Here is a 22,502-nt window from a genome sequence, read left to right as displayed (position 1 = left end):
TAAGTTGTCAGCTACAACTACGTGACCAGTTACAGAAATGTAATTTCTTTTTTAAAAAAGATCTTAATTGGGGATCCCTGGGTGGCTCAGCAGTTTAGCGCCTGCCTTTGGCCCAGGGCCTGATCCTGGAGACCTGGGATCGAGTCCCATGTCAGGCTCCCTGCATGGAGCCTGCTTCTCCCTCTGCCTGGGTCTCTGCCTCTCTCTCTCTATATATATGTCTCTCATGAATAAATAAATCTTAAAAAAAAATAAAGATCTTATTTATTTGAGAGAGAGAGTGAGAGAAAAAGAGCACCAGAGTGGAGAGAGTCAGAGGGAGAAGCAGATTCCCCTCTGAGCTTGATCCCGAGTCCAATCCCAAAAGTCCGGGATCATGACCTGAGCCAAAGGCAGATACTTAACCAATTGAGCCACTCAGGCACTCCCAGAATGTAATTTCTGTAATCACAGAACTATAATTGTCATAGCAGTTCCTCCTTCTTTTGCTATGAATATGTGTGTATGTGTGTGTATATAAAAATATCTTTGTTTTCTTTCCTCTTATTTCCTTATCATCCTTAGTATCCTATGACTTTATATCATAGTACTTAAGTATTATATCTTGTTATTGTCTTTATTTAGAGATTAAATATGGTTTAAGAAGATGTGGATTGAGAAGAGGTAGACTTGTGATGCTTAATTTTATGTGTTAACTTGACTGAGCCACAAGGGTCCAGACATTTGGTCAAATATTGTTCTGGGTATGTCTTGAAGGTATTTCTGGATTAAATTAACATTTGAATCCATACACTGAATAAAGATTGCCCTCTCTACTGTGGCTGGGTTTCAACCAATTAGTTAAAGGCCTCAATAGGGGAAAAAAGGCTGAGCAAGAGGGAATTCTTTCTGCTTGACTGCTGAGCTAGAACACTGATCTTTTCTGGCCTTTGGACTCAGACTGAAATATCAGATGTGTGTACATAACCCAACAGGGTTTTGTTTCTCTGGAGAACCCTAGTACAAGCATTATATCTCACATTTAAAACAACATTATGGAGGCACATTTTGCATATCATATAATTCACCCCTTTCAAGTATACAATTAAGTGATTTTAAAACCAGATTAAGTTGCCCAACATAAATCAAATTTATTTATTTATTTATTTATTTATTTATTTATTTATTTATTTATTTATAAGAGACAGTGTTGGGGGGGGAGGGAAGAGAGAGGGAGAGAATCTTAAGCAGACTTTATGCCCAGCATGGGCATTCGTTTTCATATCTCTTAGATTGACAGGTAAGGGTGAAATTGATGGCTCACACAGTACATTATGTTCGACATTTTAAGAAACTGCCAAGCTGTTTTCCAAAGAGGCCACGCCATTTTACCTTCCCACCAGCAATGTGTAAGGGGTCCCATTTCTTCACATTCTCTCCAAAACTTTTTATTATCTGTATGCTAAAATATGGACGTTCTGTGAAAAACAAATCCCCCAAGAAGGCTTTAAAATGTTCAGGGAGGGGGCTTTTGAGAGGTGAAACCATGCTCTTGGGATCCCTGGGTGGCTCAGCGGTTGAGTGCCTGCCTTGGGCCCGGGTGTGATCCCAGAGTCCTGGGATCGAGTCCCGCATCGGGCTCCCTGCATGGAGCCTGCTTCTCCCTGTGCCTGTGTCTCTCTCTTTCTCTCTGTGTCTCTCGTGAATAAATAAATAAAACCCTTAAAAACAAACAAACAAACAAACAAAAAACAGCCGGCTCTCTCCAAAACTGAGTGCGGTCCTCCGGGCAGCAGAGGGCGCCCCAAGCCAGGGTCTCTCCTCCCAGCCGGTCTCAGCGCTAGCTTAGCGACATCCCCGTTGCTAGGAGACGTAGACGCGTCTTGTGGCTCCAGACCCCAGCCTCGTCGCTATCTCAGGCGCTCTCTCTCGTGCGAGGACAAGGATCTAAGGTCCCACTGCCATCCAGAGGCACTTCCAGAAGGCCCTTTTCTGGGCTGGGGTTGTTTTCCTTTTACTTGCTCTAAAGCTGGCCAAAGCCGACCGAGCATCCCCGCCTAGATCCACCCCCCCACTCAGCTATGCCTAAGAAAGGGAAAAAGGCCAAGATGCCCCTGTCCGACGAGGAGCAGCTCCTTCTGTTTCAGCAGAAGATGCTGGCAGAGGAGGAGATGGCCAAGAAGAAAGAGAGGCTCCTGAGCCAGTTCCTGAAGGTGATGGCTTTCTGCATTACTCTCTGCCCAACCCCACCCCACTCCCTGCACTGGTCCTGTCGCCTTGACCCTCTCATTGTGGCAGCCTGTTTCCACGCTGGCCTCCCCTCCTCCGGAAATCTTGAGACCCAAGTATGCTTAGATTTCTGGCAACATTGTTTGGGGGAGGAGGCATGTCTTTGTGAAGCACGTAGGGGGGCAAGTGGTATAGAGGTTGAGGGTCCCAACGGAGCCCCAGAGGGGATAGCAGGTGTCGTCAGCTGTCCAAGCTCTCTGAAATTCTGGCACACTCCCTGGAGACAGGTCATTACAAACAACATCCTGCTCTGATGTCTTCACCTGAAGGAAATTCACCCCTGCCCTCCCTGAAGTGCCATCAGGCTGTTCCTGTCTCACTTCAGACCCTCCCAAAAAACAAGAACAGGAACTCCCTGAGTGTTAGTCATCAGGAACTTTGGTCTTTCTGAAAAGACAAAGGGTAAGGGGTCAGTGGCAACGTGTGATCTTGTTTCTTTTACCATAACAAGGCTTTAGGAGGCCCTGACCTCCTGGGGTGTATTTATTCCTTCACACAGGACAAGCTGGCCAAGGAGGAGCACAACAGTGTTCTGAACCTTAACAAGATTAACACACAGTGGAGAACGGTCCTTAGAGAAGTCAAGACCAGAGAGCTTCACAAGGACATCGAGATCCTCAGCCAAACATTTGAACGAGTGGTGGACTGCAAAGACAGTGTCATCAAGGTACGCGCTCCTGCCAAGGAAACACTTGAACCTGGCTGCCTAAACAAACATTTGAACCTGGCTGCCTTTTTTTTTTTTTTTTAGAGAGGGAGGGAGGGGCAGAAGGAAAGGGAGAGAGAGAAACTTAAGCAGGCTCCATGCCCAGAGTGGAGTGGAACCTGGTGGGACTTGATCTCACAACCTTGAGACCGTGACCTGAGCCAAAATCAAGAGGCAGACACTTAACCAACTGAGCCATCCAGGCACCCAGAATTTTTTAAACTTAAAGCCCTTACAAGATGCAGGCTGTAATGAAGCAGGCATTAGTAATACCAGTTTTCACTGAAATGAAAAATGGACTACTGGGCTGTTCTCCCTCTCCCCCGCCTCAGGGTAACCATTTTCCTTGCTCATCTACTGCCTGAAACCAGCACTACACAATGTTAGAGTTGTAAGGCACAGCAGACATCACCCAATGACCTGAACTTAGTCTCACGTCTTCATTGCAATGTGAGAGGACTCAGTTCCAGAGAAGGTACTGGCTTGCCCAACGTCACACAGCCAGTCAGCAAGAGAGCTGGAACCAGAGCATGAGTTTCTTGATTCCGACTCCAGTGCTTTATTTAACCAAACTCCGGTTGGCCCCTTTGGTTCAAGTTCAGTGGCCTTGGATGAGTCAGGTCCCCATGGGTAAGAGCAGTTCTGGATCTCTAACCCACTCAATCAGCCATCCTTATGCTCTTGGGAGATTGAGTCCACACCACTTTTTTTTCTAAGGGATTTTGCTATATCCCTTCTTTTATCCTCTTTTTAACCTCTGTTTACTGACTCCCCCTTAGTCTGCTCTATCATAAAACAACAGCCCAGAAATCCCATTGTAACAGTAAAATATACATTGTCAGCCTGGCATGCCCCCTCTTGAAAATGCACGTCCTTCCTCTACAGCCTAACTCATGGGGGGAAAAATTCAGTAGATGGCCAAGTGTCAAGTGATACATATTAAGAGTCCCCAGATTTGTGAAAACCACTATACAGTAGAATTCCTCACCCTACCAGTTATGTCTTATGGCTTTTTTTTTTGTCTTATGGCTTTTTAAGTGACTTCTGCACACCTTTATTGGCAGTTATCAAACACTTGCCAAGAAGAGAACCCGCAGTGTTCATTTAGGGATGCTGAGCAGTGGTCAGGCTCACCCTTAAGCCAATCAGCTTTCAGCTTTGTAGCTAATGATTACAGTCGGTGCCTTAGGTAAATCACACACTGCTAATTAAGCACCTTCAGGGTCACTCCTGAACAACTGAAATGTTTTAAATGTGCAAATGTTAGTGGTCTTCACTTGCTATCTGCACTTCTTCACTTCCTATTTATCCTGTATCCCACATCTGATTTCCACTCTTCCCTAGTAAGTTGTTCTGGTAAAGACTACCAGGCCTGAATCATGGATACTTTTCATTATTTAGTCTTCATCTAACCCGACTGCTATGTGGCATTGGCATTTTTTAAAATATTTTATTTATTTATTTGAGAGAGAGAGAACACAAAGGCAGAGAGGGGCAGAGGGAGAGGACCAAGCAGACTCCCTGCTGAGCACAGAGTGTGATGTGGGAACCAATTCCAGGACCCCAAGATCACGACCCAAACGGAAGTCAGATGCTCAGCCAACTGAGCCACCCAGTGCCCCTGGGGCCCTAACATTCTTGGTCATCCCTTCCTTGAAACTCCCCTTTGGTTTCCATGACACCATTCCTTCCTGGCTTTTCTTCTGCCTCTGGGATATATATCCAATCCCCTTTGTGAATTTATCTTCCTCTCTCCATCACCTGAACTTTAGCATTTCCAACGTTTCTGAATCTGGCCATCTCACCCTTTAACCAGGTGGTGAGGGCCTAAACAATCATGCTCACTACCCTGACTTTACTTTTTTAAAGATTTTATTTACTTGGGTCCCTGGTAGCTCAGCGGTTTAGTGCCTGCCTTCGGCCCAGGGCGTGATCCTAGAGTCCTAGGATCAAGTCCCACATCAGGCTCCCTGCATGGAGCCAGCTTAAGATTCTCCCCCTCTTTTATTTATTTATTCATGAGAGACACAGAGAGAGAGAGAGGCAGAGACACAGGCAGAGGGAGAAGCTCCCCTTGGGGAGCCTGATGTGGGACTTGATTCCAGGACTCCAGGAACTTGATTCACGACCTGAGCCAAAGGCAGATGCTCACTGAGCCACTCAGGTGCCCCTGACTTTATTTTTTTTTTTTAAGATTTTATTTATTTATTTAGAGCAAGCGATCATGAATTGGGAAGAGAGGGAGAGAATCTCAAGCAGCCTCCTGCTCCGATGGAGCCCAATGGAGCCTGATGGAGGGCTCAATCCCATGACCCTGAGATCACCCCAGCTGAAACCAAGAGTCAGCTGCTCAACTGACTGAGCCATCCAGGCGCCCCTCATTGTCCTGACTTTAAATTCCAGGGTTTTTTTGTTTTGTTTTTTTAATATTTTACTTATTTATTCATGAGAGTCACAGAGAGAGAGAGAGGGGCAGAGACACAGGCAGAGGGAGAATCAGGCTCCACCCAGGGAGCCTGATGCGGGACTCGATCCCAGGTCTCCAGGATCAGGCCCTGGGCTGAAGGCAGCGCCAAACTGCTGAGCCACCTGGGCTCCCCAAAATACCAGTTTTATATTAATGACTTCCAGGTCTATAATACCAGCCTGGATTTCTTTCATGAGTTCCATGTCATTCTATTTAAGATTCCTAGATATCTGTTCCTGGCTGTTGCATTGTCCCCCCCAACCAAACTCAGGAGTTTCCCCTTCCCGGGCCAGACCCAAACCAATTCTTCCACACTCTAGTCTTCCTTACTCTGTATTCAGGTGGCCAGTGCTCACTTCAGCAGCACAAATACTAAAATCAGGTGGCCAGTGCCATTCACCAAACCACCCAACACAGAAATCTGGGAATTTTCCTAGGTTTTGCCTCCATCCTCGCCTTCTGTTACTAAGCTTTGTATAAATCTTCTGCCTATGTATTTTTCAAAGCCATACCCTGCTCTCCTTCCCCACTGTCCTGCTGCAGCTGAGACCTGGGCATCTTCTCTCATATGGACTGCTCCAAGAGTCTCCTGTCTTCCAGCCTTCATGCCCAGCTACCTTGAGATGACCGTCAACACAACTGCCAGGATTATCTTTTTGAAACGAAAAGCTGATCCTGTTATTTCACTGTTTAAATTTTAGTGGCTCCCTTCTTCCACAGGAAAAAATGCAAACCCCAGGGAAAGACGGTCAGAGATGGTCAAGATGGTTCACGCAGCCAGCCTTGTTTCTTACCTGTGTTTTTGCACATGCTGTTCCCTCTATCTGGAATTCTCTTTTCCCCATTTCTTCAGTCTTCTTGGCAAACTCTCACTGCTTCAGGAGTGCTACAAATGACATCTGTCCTGTGAAGCCTTTCCCAGTGCTCTTCGGCAGAGAGAGGCACTCAGTCTTTCATTTATTTATTTATTTATTTATTTATTTATTTATTTATTTATTTATTTATTTGTCTTTCATATCCTATTGTCACTGGTAAATCATTAATCTCATAGCAATTTCCATGTTATACTGTAATTTTCTGTTTATATAACTCCTTTCCTACTGCAAGACTGCAAGCTCCTTTTTTTTTTTTAAGATTTTATTTATTTATTCGTGAGAGCCAGAGAGAGAGAGAGACAGACAGAGAGAGAGAGAGAGAGAGAAGCAGAGACATAGGCAGAGGGAGAAGCAGGCTCCATGCAGGGAGCCTGAAGTGGGACTCGATTCCGGGACTCTGGGATCATGCCCTGAGCCAAAGACAGACGTTCAACCACTTAGCCACCCAGGCATCCAGGACTGCAAACTCCTTTGGGGGCAATGAGCGTGTCTTTTCATCCCTGGATCCTTGGCAGTCAGCACAGTGCTGGGACATGACAGGTTTAGTAAACATTGGCTGAGTGAATGAAGAGGCTTCCATTATCAGCACCTATTTCCAAAGATCCTGTTTCAAACATACAAGGTAAAAGCTAGCTCTGCCTAGAGGTTGTGGTAGTTTACAGTGAGTGGCTCAAGGTCCCTGGATCATGTAGGCATTCACTAAATCCTTTTTGTTTCATTCACTTTTTTTTTTTAAGCCTTTATTTTCAAGTTACCTCCACACCCAATGTGGGGTTCAAACTCACAACGCTGAGATCAAGAGTCACATTGCAGAAGATTGTAGGACAGCAGATATGGTTATGCCCCTCTTTGGAAGGTATAATCTGCCACAGTGAGACACTTTTCTTGGTTCCTGAGTTCTTTTGCCATGACCCTATTGGTCCTTCATAGCTGCTTTGCCATCTAGTACAAGATACCCTAGGTTCTACTTGTTTATTTTCTGCCTTAGACTTGGAGCAGCCATTTCCCCAAGAATCCTCGATTCCTTTTGGTGGCAGCCTCATCAGTGTAAATGTCTGTTGTCCCTAGGATCCTGCCTGGATACATGGGGTTCTCTGATGCCACTCTTACTTTCCAGTCATGAGTGGGAGAACCAGCACTCCTGGAGCCAAAGAGCTGGCATCAGGAACTAGGGGAAAATGCCATTCATGCCATCCAGCTGAACACATCTGTATTTTCTCACACTGATGCCATTCAGCCAAAATGGTAACTCTCTGTTTCCTACCCAGTCTTTAGCCAGGGACCTGTCAGAAGCAGAGGAGCAGTACGCCCATGCCCTGCGCAGCCACCTGCACAACATTGACCAGCTCTTAGCCCTGCAGAGATGCCGGCTCAACCTCCTAGAGGAAAGTTACAACACAGAGCTGGAAGCCTTAACCAAAGAGTTTGAGACAGAAAGGTATGGGGGCCTAAGAGGAGATGAGGGATTGAGTCCAGGCGAGTACCCAGAGCCCGTGTCAAGGAGCTACCTCTGAACAGGTGGCCAGCAACCTGGAGCATCCCACCTTGCTCATGACATGACCCCCAGCAGAGAACATCCAGGGTTTCTTCTAAATTAATGCAGGCTGAAGCTTGTGGCTTTAGCCTCCCTATGCCCATGCCAGCTCTCTGTCTGTAACACCCTCACCACCTACCTTCAGGTCTCAAAATCTAACCCATCTGGCAGGGGACAGGGAGGAGAGGGAGACTTCTTACTGAAACCTTTGCACTTTTCAGCCTTTTGTACATGTGAATGCAATACCTATTAATCTTATTCCCTCTTTCTGACCCTAAAAAGAATAGAGTCTATGCTCTCTCTCTGATCCTTCAGTACCTTGGAGTCTGTACCACTCATATCATTTGTTATTATGCACTGCTTGGAGTTGTCATTGTTGGTCCGTACACTTTATCCCTCAGAGCAGGGACAGTGTCTTATCTCCCACAGGAAGACAATCATTGACCAACATGAAAAAGAGATTCACTACCTACAAGATGTCTTCATGGCCATGGAGCAGAACTATATAGATTCTGAGTATGAAAGTAAGCTGGAGTTCCAGAGCATGTGGGATGATCTCAAAAACAAGGTATGAAGGGAGAGTAGCTGGGCAAGAGCTGGGAGAGAGGGAGAGAAAAATGGTCAAGGCCGCTGGAGGCCCCAGAGACACCTAATGAGCACAACCAAGAAAATGCCTATGCCCCTAATGCATTTTGTAATTTTGTAGAAACTGGTCGGGACAGAACCGTTCTGAAATGCCAAGGAAATGCGTTTTAGAGTTAAAAGGCACCACGGAGCTCATTTGGCTTCACCCCTGTGATTTGTAGATGAAGAAACTAAGGCCCAACGGAGTAAAATGACCTGCCAAAGTTATGCTGCTGCTTTGGGGTAGAACCAGGAGAATCCAGGTCTGTCCTTGGCCCAGAGTGATTTCCACCATCCTGGAGGCTACAAACTTAGCTTTCCTGCAGACCTAGGTTTGGGCATGGAGCTCTTTTTTTTTTTTTTCTCCACAGTGTTCTGTAAAATTTTATTTTTATTTTATTTTTTAAAGATTTTATTTATTCATGAGACACAGAGAGAGGCAGAGAGAGGCACAGGGAGGAGAAGCAAGCTACGTGCAAGAAGCCCAATGTGGGACTCGATCCCAGGACCCTGGGATCACACCCTGAGCCAAAGGCAGATGCCCAACCACTGAGCCACCCAGGTGTCCTTTTTGTAAATTTTTATTTATTTTTTAATTTTTAAACATTTTTTTTATTTTTTCCTTTTTGTAAATTTAAAAATTGGGAGATTTCAGGGGTGGTGCTTGGATGGCTCAGTCTGTAGAGCATGCAACTCTTGATCTCGGGTCATTAGTTCAAGCCCCACGCTGTGCATGGAGCCTAATTAATTTTTAAAAAGTTTTTTAGGGGGATCCCTGGGTGGCGCAGCGGTCTGGCGCCTGCCTTTGGCCCAGGGCGCGATCCTGGAGACCCGGGATCGAAACCCACGTCGGGCTCCCAGTGCATGGAGCCTGCTTCTCCCTCTGCCTGTGTCTCTCCTGTCTTTCTCTCTCTGTGACCATCATAAATAAATAAATAAATAATAAAAATAAAAAAATAAAAAGTTTTTTAAATAAAAATTAAAATGGGGAGATTTCACATAAAAATCCAAATTTTAGCTTCTTTTGAAAAAAAAAAAAAGAAAAAAACCCTCTACCCCAAACACCTGTGGAGCATTTCTTCTCTGGTTCACCACAGGCTCCCTCTAGCTTACAGCACTTATATTATCCACCTGGTCTTTGCAGATATTTTCATTGGTGACCTCTGCCCTGTACTAGGTTGTACACAGTTCAAGAGCATGAGGTTGCTAGAGGCAGTAAAAGGGTCCTAATACAGTAATTCTAAGCACTGGCTATTTTGGTGCCACTTCCTAGAATTTAGAAAAGAAGCATTTTCTCAGACTGCAACTGGAGAATATAGTAGATCTGTGGAGAAGGTTCCAGGAAGCACTCAAGAATTACACTGATGCCACAGAAGACCAAAAGATCGCCTTTGAGACTCTGAAGGTAAAAGATGAGAAGAGCTCCAAAGAGATTGAAGCACAGATGAAAAAAATTCAGAGACTACAGGTTAGTGCAGCCAACTGGAAATACTCTGCTTTAACTGTTCCGTTATCCCTTGGTCATCTTCTCCCAATTTCTACTGGACTCTGTCAGTGGCTGGGGAAAGACAATATCCTTGGATTTCAGTCCCCATATTGTCCTTTTACCTGTCTCACTGAAGACTGGCAGCTAGTCAATCAAATGTTTCCTCTAATCTACTCTGTTCCTGGACAGCCCGAGTGGCTCAGCAGTTTAGCACCACCTTCAGGCCAGGGTGTGATCCTAGAGTCCTGGAATCGAGTCCCATGTCGGGCTCCCTGCATGGAGCCTGCTTCTCCCTCTGCCTGTGTCTCTGCCTCTCTGTCTCTCATGAATAAATAAAATTAAATCTTTTTTTTCTCTATTTTTTAAAAATATTTTTTATTTATTCATAGAGACACACACAGAGAGAGAGAGAGAGAGAGGCAGAGACACAGGCAGAGGGAGAAGCAGGCTCCACGCAGGGAGCCTGACATGGGACTCGATTCCGGGTCTCCAGGATCACACCCCAGGCTGCAGGCGGCACTAAACCGCTGCGCCAGGGGCTGCCCTAAAATCTTTATAATAATAATAATAATAATAATAATAATAATAATAATAATAATCTACTCTGTTCCTCCAGGACGCCATAATTATTTTAAAAAGTAAGATTCTGGTGCACAGCCGTGAGAGTGAAGAGCAAAATCAGTACATTCGTAAGGACAAGGAACTGATCCTTGCTCAACTGCGAAAATTTAAGGCCCAAAGGACCCAGGCCCGGGAACTATCGCAGGAAAACTTAGTCAAACTCACCATGGAAAGTAATGCCACCCTCAAGGCCCTGAGAAAGATCGTTGATAAGGTAACAGGGGAGAAGGCAGTCAAAACAAAACCAAGGAACTTGGCTCCCTGCGAAGTGAAAGGGGTTTGAGAGAGGTGGAGGGCCTTTCTCCTGCTTCCCGCCCCAGTGGATACCGGACTACCTTTTTCATTCCATGTTCCCTCCTCTCTCACATTTTATTTTATTTTATTTTATTTTTAAATTTTTTTTATTTATTTATATTTATGATAGTCACAGACAGAGAGAGAGAGGCAGAGACACAGGCAGAGGGAGAAGCAGGCTCCATGCACCAGGAGCCCGATGTGGGATTCGATCCCGGGTCTCCAGGATCGCGCCCTGGGCCAAAGGCAGGCGCCAAACCGTTGCGCCACCCAGGGATCCCCTCTCTCACATTTTAAATGAAATGAATTAATAATGAATTTGCTAAGAATGTAAAATACTTAGGACTAGTGCTTGGAGCCTAGTAAGCACTCTGTGTTAAATGTATTCGTTATTCTTATCTCACATTTGGATGAATAGGTTCCCTGGGTTTAAGCAAGGGAACCAACTCCACTATTTCCCCTCCGTACCCTTTCCTAATAAAAGGTCTCTTCCTGCTTCTGATAGGGTGAAAAGATCCTGAAACTTGCTGAAATATGTAGGAAATTTGAAACAGAGGAAGAAAAAGTGCTGCCTTTCTATTCATCAGTATTGACTCCTGAGGAGCAGGAGAAGATAGAAGAAATCTACCCAGAGGAGCTTACTGAGGAGCTCGCAAAGGTAAAGTTCCCAGGGCCCAGAGTCTATCACCCAAGGCTGGGGAAGATGGGGCACTGGGCTGCGTTTACTAAGCCTCAATACATACCTTCTCCCTTTACCTCAACTCCCAGGTGATAGTGAACTACACAGGGATGGAGAATTTCTGGAAAAGGTACAACAAAGTGAAACTGGAGCAGCTGAGCCTCCAATATAGACATGCCCAGTTGTTAGAAATCAATGGGAAGTTGCGGGAGATGCTGAAGCAGTACTTGGATGGCATCTCAGTGAGTGACGAAGTGCTGAGCCAGCTCAACCCACTCTTTATCGTCAACCATCGAAGTAACTTACCCCAGCCTTTGCCCACACCTACCACCCAGCCAGGTGATAAACCACCTCCAACCACTTACAACATCATTGAAGCAGCCCATGTGATCTCCCACATCCTGTGATAGGAGAAAATCTTTTCAAATCCCAATTTCTTGAGAGACCCGAGGACTATTAAAAATTTCCATGAGGATCGTGAGCTCCTTCTATGTTTGCCATATGGCAGTCTACTTGGAAGATACTAAGAACACAGTGGCCCCAGAGGGTGGAAACAATGGCTAGGCAATTATCAGGAGGCTCACTGTTCAATGAAGCACTGCTTCCTAGAGTCTGGGCATTATGAAGACCAAAACCCATAACTTCAGGACATAAGAGTCCCTATGGGAAGATTCAAGAGCAGGTCCTTGGCAATAAGGACAAGAAGAGGCAGGGAAAGGGGGTGATCCAAAGCCTCCAACCACCCCAATGTCGGGCAACATCCAACTCGGGATGCCTTTTTCCCCAGCCCTTTGCCTCATTCCCACTTACAGAAGTAGCTTCAGAAAGTATCAGGTGAAGAATGCAAAGACATTTTTAAAAATTATTTATTATTTCTTTTTGCTCTTGTTTCGTTTCTCTTCCTTGAGCTTCTTTTTGGAGACTTTAGGTCTGCTGGCCTTTTTGTATAGGTGATACCCAATGAGGCCCAGCAGGGCTGGCACCATGGCCATGCCTACCAGAGGCAAAATGCCCTTCACCAGCTTTTGCCAGTAGTTGGCTCGGATCAGTGCAATCAGCTCCACATCAAACTGCAGCACTGCATCCGCTGGAGGCAGAGAGGAGGGGAGGGTTAGAATCTCTGTATTTTATCCAGGGCTCAGAATCTAAATGAAAGGAGGGCAGGCCACACTACAGCAACGACTGTGAAGCTGGCTATATTTAAGCGTGTTGAGTTCCTTTAGACAGAAGCAGAGAAAGGTTATGAGCATAGTCCATGGATAATAGTTATGTTTGCCCCAAGTCTACAAGTGTGGCTTGTGTTCAGCTGCAAGTCTTTGACAGGACAGGGAAACTTTCTGTGGATACATACAGGCTGTTCTCCATTTAAAAGTGAGAGAATTTCTATGCTAACTGTATTCTCAATCCAAATACCCGCATTGATAGAATCTTTGCAGGGCTGAAATTAACTGGATTTAACCTAGACAATTTAAAATGTCACCAACTATACCAACTAACGAGCATATGCAGGGTGACTGTTAGAAAACACAGATGTTTCAACATAAGAGCTGGAGAGGAAGAAGGACGTGGCTTAAGGAGCGGGTGAATGAACAGGAGTGAGTCAGCAGAGAAATGCAAACACTGGAAATGGGGAGATAACAGTGCTTTGGGTAAAAAGAGTTTTTCTTTAGTCCCATGACCCTCTTTCGGGTTCTTCTTCTAAGTTGGAACTAAGATAAGATCTTTTATCCTATTGCTCTGAAGTACAAAACATTTTAGCTAACAGAACATTTGTTATAACCCAGAGCAAGAGATCTGCATCTTAGGAAATCTGTCCAATGACCTGTTGACAGCTTTTAAAGTTATAGATATAGAGTGGGCTCTATAAACAGTTGTTTTTTGTTTGGCTTTGGTGTGAATTACTTGTCTGCGATTATTTTTACTGCCTCTTCCCTGGTGGAGACTGAAAGAAGGGGTGGGGATGTGGTGAGAAGCCGTGCCAACTGCACAAATGACACAGGTTGGAGTTGTGGAGAAAAGGCAGGAAAAAGTCTAGAGTTCTGAGAGGGGTAGCATAGGCAACAGACCCAAGTGGTTCAAGCAGGTGTCTCCTCCCTCAAAAGCCGCTCTCTGCCAGAGGGCAAGCCAGGTAGCCTTATCAGGTTGTATGTCTCTAGTCTCTGTTGGTGAGCTGAAGAGGAAAGAAGCAGCCATGCAGGAGGCCCCAGGCACCCCTGTCCTTTTCAGCAAACTGGGTTTGGACTTTCTCAAGCTCCAAAGTGTGTAGTGTCTGGTAGCTCTTAGGGACTGGGTATTTTGATTGCCTCAGAGAGAGTCCTAGTCAGATTACCTGGGATAGATGGTGGAAATCCCCGTTTTCCATAGGCCAAGTGAGAAGGAATGATTGCCCTTCGCTTCTCTCTGAGGGAGGGAATGCACATCACAGCTAGAGGTGGGGCCAGGTGGGCCAGTGGCCTCAGTCCATCTGAAGCCCATTCCCCGCATATTCACCCTAATACAAGCACTTTCCCACCTGAGCACCAGACAGGACGACCAGGAAAGGCCTCTGTCCCCTCTGTACATGCCTCAACGCCTCCAACAAAACCCACAGCCAGACGGGCCCAGCAGTTTTGGATGCCCTTAGGGGTCCCAATGACCTGGACCTGCTCAGTGCCAAGCCTTTATCATGACATTCTCCTCCCTCCTCTAGGAGCAAGGATAGCAAAGTAAGCCTCCAGCCATGCAAAGGGGGTACCCAGCCCACCCCTGCCCAGATACTCACCCCACACACATGTCTAGAAGGCTCTGCTCCAGACCTTGAGAAAGAAGACACAACTGAACAGGAAGCTCCCTACGTTCCCCAAATCCCAGGACAGGAGTATCAAAGTCTCCCCACGACCCTCAACTGAGCACCCCACTTCTCAGATCCTTGGTTGCCAGTGGGGTGTGGGGCAAAAGGAGTGTCAGAAGTGGGGTTCGAACCTCAGGAGGTGGCCGGTGAAGGCACTTCCAAGGTGGCTTAGGGACTGAAGAGGCTAAGGGCTTGGGCTGGGAAGACAGAGTGGGAGGCGCGGGTCACACACCTGGGATCACCTGCTTCTGGCCAAGTTCTATAACCAGAGGGTCCCTGGTCAGGGAAGTGTCAATAATGCGTCCGTCCACCAGGCTGCCCTGTGGGGAGAGAGCAGCGGGACGCGCACCTAGCGGGCCAGCTCTGCCCCCCGTCCCCCCCGCCGGGCCGCGGCCGAACCCGGAGCGGCCCCTCCCCCCGCCACGTGCTCCGCGACCCGGGCCCCCGCCCCGCCCCCCCGCCACGTGTCCCCGCCAAGGCTGACGTGTGCCCGCGGGGCGCCGCCCCCTCGCGGCCCGCCCCGCCCCGCCCCGCCGGGCCCCTCACCGTGTAGTGTATGTGCAGCGTGTCTCCGAAAGCCGCGGGCTCCGCACAGGGCTCGGGGGGCTGCACCTGGGGCGGGACCTCGGCGTCACGCAGGCGCCTCCGGGGACCCCGGCCCCCCGCCCCGGCCCCGCTCGGGGTTCGCCGGACCCCGCCGCTCCCTCCCGAGGCCCAGCGGCCGCAGCCCCGGGCTCGCTCTCACCAGGGTCTCCACTTGCAGGGTCCGGACGGGACTTTCGGTTTCAAACTCCGCCTCGGCCCGGCCGACCGCGCCGCCGAGCAGCAGCAGCAGCAGCAGCAGCAGCCGCCGGCGCCGGGGGGCCGAGGGGCGCGGGCTCATGACTGCGCGGGGGGCCGGCTCGGGCTGCGCGGGCGGCGGCCGGGACGGCGGTGCCCTGGGCGCCCAGGCGGGACTGGACGGGACGGGGCGGGCCGCGGCGCGCAGCTCCTCCTCCAGCCGCCCTTCCTCCACTCTGTCCCCACCTCCTGGAGGGAGGAGGCGCGGGAGCCCTCCCTGCCCTCTGAGCCCCGCTGTTAGCCGGTCGGCCCCAGAGCGAGGGGCTGCATCAGTTAAGTGCACCCACCTACGGTTACCTACTGTGCGCCAGTCACTTGTGGGGGATCCTCAAAACCACCCAGGGGTAGGCGTAATTGTTTCCATTTTACAGATGAGGAGCTGGGTGCTCGGGTCACGTAACCGGCCCAAGGTCTCCTAGCTGGGTGACGACAGACAACATTCAGGATTGCCCGAGTCCAGGCTGTTTGCTTTCTGCTCTTTCCTATTTAGATCCGTCTCTCCACACCTGTCCTGGCAGTGTCCGGGTGGCTCATCCCACCCAGTTTTAAGACCCCACAGTTGTTGTTGTTTTAAGATTTTATTTATTCGAGAAACAGAGAGAGAGAGAGAGGCAGAGACACAAGCAGAGGGAGAAGCAGGCTCCATGCAGAGAACCCGACTGGGACCCGATCCCGGGTCTCCAGGATCATGCCCTGGGCCAAGGCAGCGCTAAACCGCTGAGCCCTGGGGGCTGCCCAAGACCCAACAGTTTTAAAGATGGCATCTCTCTCCCACCTCCAGCCCTTCAGCTTGAATTTCTGGAGGTCATATGCCCAAAAGGAGGCAGGGAGCTGTCCTGTCTCCCTGTTCTTTGGAAAGCTAATTTCTAAGAGCCAGGAGCTGTTTTTCTGTAAGGATGGGGGAATCCCTGATCTTTTCCTGACACCATTGTATCCCTCCCCCCTTACCAGCAAGCTTGTCAAAAGGGCAACTACCTATTACCCTTTTATGTATGTGCAAGGATCTAGTTTTTATTTTTATTTATTTTGCCCAATGTGGGGCTTGATCTCACAACCCCAATCCAGTTTCATGCTCCACAGATTGAGCCAGTCAGATATCCCAAGGGGTTTTAAATTATTTCAGGCAATACAACCAGCCCCCTTCTGCATGATTTAAACCCTCACTGGCCACTCAGGCCATGGCAACTGAATTCTGCTCCCTCCAAAAGTCATCAGTGAGCTCACAGTCACCAAATTCTTGGGTCATTTCTTGGTCCCTTGCCCTCTTTAGCATCTCTCTGGTATTTGATGCCATTGAGCTCTGAATGCCCTCCCAACTCTGGATCCAACTGCCTGAGTATCTCCACTTGGATGTTTGACCGGCACCTCAAAACAATACACCCAATATGTACTCTCCTTTTTCTCCATCCATCCCATCTGTAAGAATCTAGACTTCCCTCCCAGTTTTGTTTCAGTTAGTGGTTCTGCTGTTAGCATTCTCCTAGATTCTCTACTCATCCCCCACATTAACCAGTCTCCTTTGGATTCTCCTTCCACCACCTCTCCAAGCTTTCTTTCCATTCCCAAGGCTACTACCCTAACTAAGCCCTCATTACCTCTCTCTTTGGAGTTAAGGAAAAAGTCCTCTCAGCAGGAGGGAGTTTCTAGGGATGGCGGAATGCTCTATATCTTGATATCCATGTGGGTTACATGGGTGTATGCATGTGTCAGAACTTATCAAACTATATGAGAAGATCTGCACATAGCACTGCATGCAAATTATACCTCAAATTTATTTATTTTTTTTTTTAATTTTTTTTTTTATTTGTTTACGATAGTCACAGAGAGAGAGAGAGAGAGGCAGAGACACAGGCAGAGGGAGAAGCAGGCTCCATGCACCGGGAGCCCGACGCGGGATTCGATCCCGGGTCTCCAGGATCACGCCCTGGGCCAAAGGCAGGCGCCAAACCGCTGCGCCACCCAGGGATCCCTATACCTCAAATTTAAAAATAAGAAACACAAAACTCATTTCCAAGTCTTCCTTAAAGCTGGGTAAGTCCATGTGCTAAGTTCTGGCCAGTAAAACATAAACAGGAGTATTGGAAATATTGTCCGGGACTTCCAGCAAGGCTCCTTAAAGGGAATTAATTCAGCTAAGAAATGTGTCATTGTGTGCTCACTCTTCTCCCCAGGCTCCTTCCCTTCCTTTTTTCTACTGCCTGGAATGTAGATGAGATGAATTACACTCTAGCAGCCACATCAGACCATGAGGTGGCCATGAGGATGAAACTATGTGTGAAGGCCGTGAAGCAAAAAGTCATCTAAGCCCTGCTGACCATTAGACACTTTCTGAGGTAGAAATTAATTTTTTTTTAAAGTAGAGAAAGAGCACTCTAAGCCCCTCATCTCCAGGCTCTCCCTATTTTAGCCCATTCTGTACACTGCTGCTATCTGCTCAACTTCCATCATGGAGCCTACAGCCCCACATTGCCCAGTGAATAAAATTCAGACTCCATGACTGACATGCCACCTGAAAGCTTTCACCATCTGGTCCTAATCTGCCTTTCCAAACTTGGCTTTTATTCTATTAAACTGAAAGCCTTTTAATGACAGCAACCTCATCTTTCTCATTTCTATATTTTCATGGCTTAGTATGGTGTTTGATACATAGATGGGTCAATAAACGTTTATGAATTGAACCAAATCTCCTTCCTGCTTATAGACTGTGATCTGGCATCAGATGAACCTGCATCATGTGTTTCCATCTCTGTGCCCTGGCTCATGCTCTTCCTTCACCTGTCAAGCTTCCTCCAAACCAAGCTTAAATATCACTTCCTCTGTAAAGTCCTGATTCCCGTAATTAGAAGTCACTTCTCTTATTTCTGAACTTCCAGCATACACTGGGGGCCGTTATTATATTTTCCCTTGTGTTGCAATTATTTGTGTATGCCCCACTTCTCCTGATCTCTACAGAGCTGGCTGACTGATGGCAAGGACAAGGTTATGATCATGCCTGGAGTTCCCTAGGTACTAGCTGCACAATATGCCCCATATAGCATATTTGAGACAAATATGTTTCATGTTGAATATTATGCTATGCAATGCTTTCAATACAATTAAAAATAACTATATTGGGGTGCACAGTTGGTAAAGGATTCAACTCTTGGTTTCAACTCGGGTCACAATCTTGAGTTGAGAGATCAAACTCTGAGTCAGGCTCTGTGCTCAGCATGGAGTCTGCTTGAGATTCTCTCTTTGCCCTTCCTGCTTCTCTCTTTCTAAGATAAAAATACATCTGTAAAAAATATATATAACTATACTAACTTGGAAAATATCCAAGACAAATATATATACCCTTATGTTAAAAAAAAGCAAGAATAATAGATGTGAAATGAGTACATTTATATTTTAACCTCTTCCCAAATATGTGGAGGTATTCATAATTAGGAAAGAAACTAACAGAAGGAGGCACACCAAATAGCCAAGAGTCGTTACTTTGGGAATGGGACTGAGAAAAGTAGAGGGGAACAGGTTCTACATGTTGCTCTGCATATTTATGTATTTTTGGATGTTTTGCAATGAAAATTACTTTGGTTACAAAAATAAATTTTAAAATTAAATATTAAATGAATGAACACAACATATAACATACAAGGGAATGTGTGGGAGGTGTTGGATGACTTGTGCTAACGAAACGAAAGGAGCCATCCAGGAAAAAAAAAACAAAAACAAGAGTCCTTGTGATTAGAGAGGTCATGGGCAGCCTTGTAGATCTTAAAGAAAAGTGGTATTTTTAAAAAATGGAGAAAGAGGATAAAGGCAGCAGGTTGGATATTTGGGGAAAATGAGTGGACTGGTTTGGCTAAAATAATGGATTCAGGCAGAGGAGTAGAGAGAGGTAGTTAGAGAGGGAAGCAAAAGCTGGTTGTGGAGAGCTTGAATGTCAAACGAAGACAGGGGAACCCACTGAGGGTATCTGAGCAAAGCAATGACAGTGCACACTGCGCGATGCGTGGGCTGATCGGAACAGTGGCATGAAGGCTACTGCCCAGTCCAGGTCTGAAGCTTTGTCGGGGATCAGAATGGGAAAGGGGAGTGGGGGTGGAGTTTGGCGGGGCAGAATAGTGGGAATGGGGCAAAACTGAGACAACACTATCACCCACAGAGGGCAGCACAAGCCCACCTGGACCCAGAAAGGAACAGGGAGGAAGGAGCTTTCTCCTTGGATCAAAGTTAGGAACCTGAAGGACAGAGAAAGGTGAGATGGTTCTGGGAAAGGTAGGGAAGCTGGCACAATCCTGACTGGAGTCACAACTTTGAAATCAGAGGGCCGGGCAACCCCGGTGGCCCAGTGGTTTAGCGCCACCTTCAGTACAGGGCGTGATCCTGGAGACTTGGGATGGAGTCCCACGTCGGGCTCCCTGCATGGAGCCTGCTTCTCCCTCTGCCTGTGTCTCTGCCTCTCTCTGTGTCTCTCATGAATAAATAAATAAAATCTTAAAAAAAAAAAAAAAAAAAAGGAAATCAGAGGGCCACTCCTGGAAAGGCCTCCACCTTCACAGGTGTCTCTGTCAGCAAGTAGAAGAAACTACCATGGCCCTTGGACTCATGGGGTACCCACAGGATCCAGTTTGGTTAAGGACAATGATGTTTATTCATTTATCAAGGCTCAGTGCCTATTATGTGCCAGACAGTAAGCAGGGCACTGCTTTTTAAATATTTTTAATATGTTTATTTTTAACAGACTGTTAATAAACAAAAAGCCTCTGAGTCAGCATATGTAAATCTGGATTCAAAATCTAATGCCATATTTTCAAGGGCATGTATATCTAGGATGACAAAATGTTTTCTTTTTAGGTATGGTTATACACTCATTCATCGAAAACCAAAGCAGTGCCTCCCTCCCCCACTTCCTTCAAGGCTGTTCTAGCTGGGGAGGTATCATCCCATCAATAGAAGATCTGGCACAGGCAAAAACTGATCTCTTACCTACTACCTAAAGAGCATCTCTCGGGCAGCCCTGGTGGCGCAGAGGTTTAGCGCCGCCTTCAGCCCAGGGCGTGATCCTGGAGACCCTGGATCAGGTCCCACATCAGGCTCTCTGCATGGTGCCTGCTTCTCCCTCTGCCTGTGTGTCTCTGCCTCTCTCTCTCTGTGTCTCTATGAATAAATAAAAAATCTTAAAAAAAAAAATAAAGAGCACCTCTCTTTCCTATATTCAGAACTCAGAAAGAAGCTAACATCTAAGTCCCTGTGGCTCAGCACCCTAAGGTAACCCCTCTAACCCTTATAAGGCCTTGTATTCAATTCTCTCCTAGGACAACGAGTGATGAAGGGGTGGAAGTTGGGGGGTGGGGACAGTGGACAAGTTCATTCTCAAACCTTCTGCCTGGCCCAGACTGACTGACTGGACCTCCTCAGAGACAGCTTTCAACGTGTCTGGTTAGGAGGAAGGGTGATAGGAGGAAGGGTGCATGGGTAACACTGGTCAGCTCTGGGTCTAGATAGCCAGAATTCTGGCTGGAATGTTATCCTCTATTCCACCAGATTTGTTCCTAACCTAGAGCCCAGATTCCCCCTTCTGCAGCTCATGGCCAAAGTGACACACACAAGCAGACACTCACCTTCAAGCCGTGATGGTGAACGGTCCTGACCCAAGTTCCTCACTTCCAGACCTTCAGCCACTGCATTGCTCCCTTTTCCAAAGTTTGGATTTCCTCAGAGTTAACCTCCTCTTCCCTTTGCTCAGGAACTTGGGGTCATTCTTACCTAATCCCAGCAACCACGGCCAGGAAACCCAATTAGATTGAAAAATCTGTAGAGGAAGGAAGGCCTCTGGATCCTATCACTCCCCAGTGTGCCAGCAAAATACTCTATCCCTCCAGTTAGCGGGTTGGAAAGTAGAGGGCTGGACTTTGGCCCTCCTCTCTCCATGCCCCTCCGAACTGCAAAAGCAGCGTTCTTAGTAGTATGCCTGCCTGCCCAAAGACACCATTCTGTGCACCAAGCAGCAGCAAAGGGGTATCTCCTACACAGTTATTCTCCAACTCTCACTACCCCATGTGCTGCACTATGGGTATCCCAAAGGATATCAGAGCATCCCAGACAAGGATTTCCAGGTCAACAGGACAGTGGTCTGACTTCCTTCTTAGCACACGTCTGGAACCATAAAAGGTACCAAGTAGATACCTGTCAATGTTCTGCTCTGACCAATCTAGGCACTTGGACTGGAAGTGGTACAGTGACTCCTCAGAGCCTTCAGACCTTGTATCTCTAGTCTGGAAACTCCTACATACCACACTCATTTTCCCCATCACTGTCCCTAAACTCTGGAATGAAGGGAGCAGGTCTGTCCTCCATCCTACCCAGATCAATCCAAGGCCTTCCAATGGCCTTTTCTAGGCTCCTGTCAGAAACTCCCTTGCCCAAATTATTCTGAAGTAGATCCTGGGCCCAAGTGTTCTGCCAAACTATGACTGAAGAGCTATTTACATTATAGACAGATTAGGCTGCTATTTGTTCTAAGAGCTGGATGCCGAACATTTATCTACCAGGTTAAGTCCCCCGTCCCACCATGTGCCCCCAAAAGAAGCTGGAAAGTTTAAGCAACTGCCACAAGAGGGCTCCCCCCACCTCTTTCCTGGCATATTAAATGGAGTACTGAGGGACCAGAGGACACCCACTGGCCTGCATCCAGCTAAAGTCCTCTCCATTATCATTATCTTATGAGGGCTATAGTTCTAGAAGGATTATGCTTATAAATGTACAAACAGAACACTTGGGAAAGGTGCTCTTATCAGTAACGTTGGTCACCAAGCAAGACTTTTGAGGAGCATGGAGGTAACTGAATACAAATTACTTCACACTGGTACTTAGGGCTTTCAAACTTCTTGTATGCCTAAATCCTGCCCCTTTCCCACATCAGGATAGGAAGGTCTCTGTCCCCAAAGCTTAAGAAAGTGCTAAGAGTGGGGAAGGCCTGCCTAGCTCACCCAGACCTCCTCCACCAAAGAAAGGGGGAGCACCATCTCTTTCTTTGCCTGGAGCCAGACAGTAGTAGCAAGAGAGGAAGAGAGTAGTGGCAGAAGAGGGCTGGGGCAGGGCAGAGGCTTGTCCTTTCCCTCAAAACATTGTGGAATCTCTCCGGATGAGGCCTGGCTTCCTGACAACAGGGAACCATATGCCTGAAGCAGAGGTGATATAGGGCTACAGCTGTAAGGAGGATCAAGTTCACTATACTATACAGACCTTTATCTTCTGTGTTTACTCACTGCCAAGGTCCAGAACTAGACGAGACTC

At 47.2% G+C, this 22,502-nt stretch overlaps 2 protein-coding genes across 2 annotated transcripts; one reads left to right on the top strand and one right to left on the bottom strand.

Moving 5' to 3' along the window:
* Positions 1-1,826: 1,826 nt before the first annotated feature.
* Positions 1,827-13,441, top strand: CCDC65 (coiled-coil domain containing 65). The gene is made up of 8 exons (XM_026000230.2): positions 1,827-2,192; positions 2,768-2,935; positions 7,585-7,754; positions 8,280-8,418; positions 9,748-9,942; positions 10,577-10,795; positions 11,381-11,533; positions 11,644-13,441. The coding sequence occupies exons 1-8, from the start codon at positions 2,061-2,063 to the stop codon at positions 11,959-11,961; spliced, it is 1,494 nt and encodes a 497-aa protein (XP_025856015.2). The 5' UTR covers positions 1,827-2,060; the 3' UTR covers positions 11,962-13,441.
* On the bottom strand, positions 12,403-22,472 carry FKBP11 (FKBP prolyl isomerase 11). Its single transcript, XM_026000486.2, has 8 exons — positions 20,828-22,472; positions 20,193-20,363; positions 15,130-15,643; positions 14,931-14,996; positions 14,617-14,704; positions 14,316-14,349; positions 13,884-13,954; positions 12,403-12,641 (listed from the first exon to the last, which is right to left on the bottom strand). Exons 3-8 carry the CDS (start codon positions 15,265-15,267, stop codon positions 12,424-12,426), a joined length of 615 nt encoding a protein of 204 aa, XP_025856271.2. The 5' UTR covers positions 15,268-15,643; positions 20,193-20,363; positions 20,828-22,472; the 3' UTR covers positions 12,403-12,423.
* Between the last annotated feature and the right edge of the window lie 30 nt (positions 22,473-22,502).

Source organism: Vulpes vulpes, chromosome 8 (assembly GCF_048418805.1).
Source record: "Vulpes vulpes isolate BD-2025 chromosome 8, VulVul3, whole genome shotgun sequence".
Lineage (NCBI taxonomy): Eukaryota > Metazoa > Chordata > Mammalia > Carnivora > Canidae > Vulpes > Vulpes vulpes.
The sequence above is the reverse complement of the archived record's forward strand: the minus strand, read 5'-3'. Positions and strand labels throughout refer to the sequence as shown.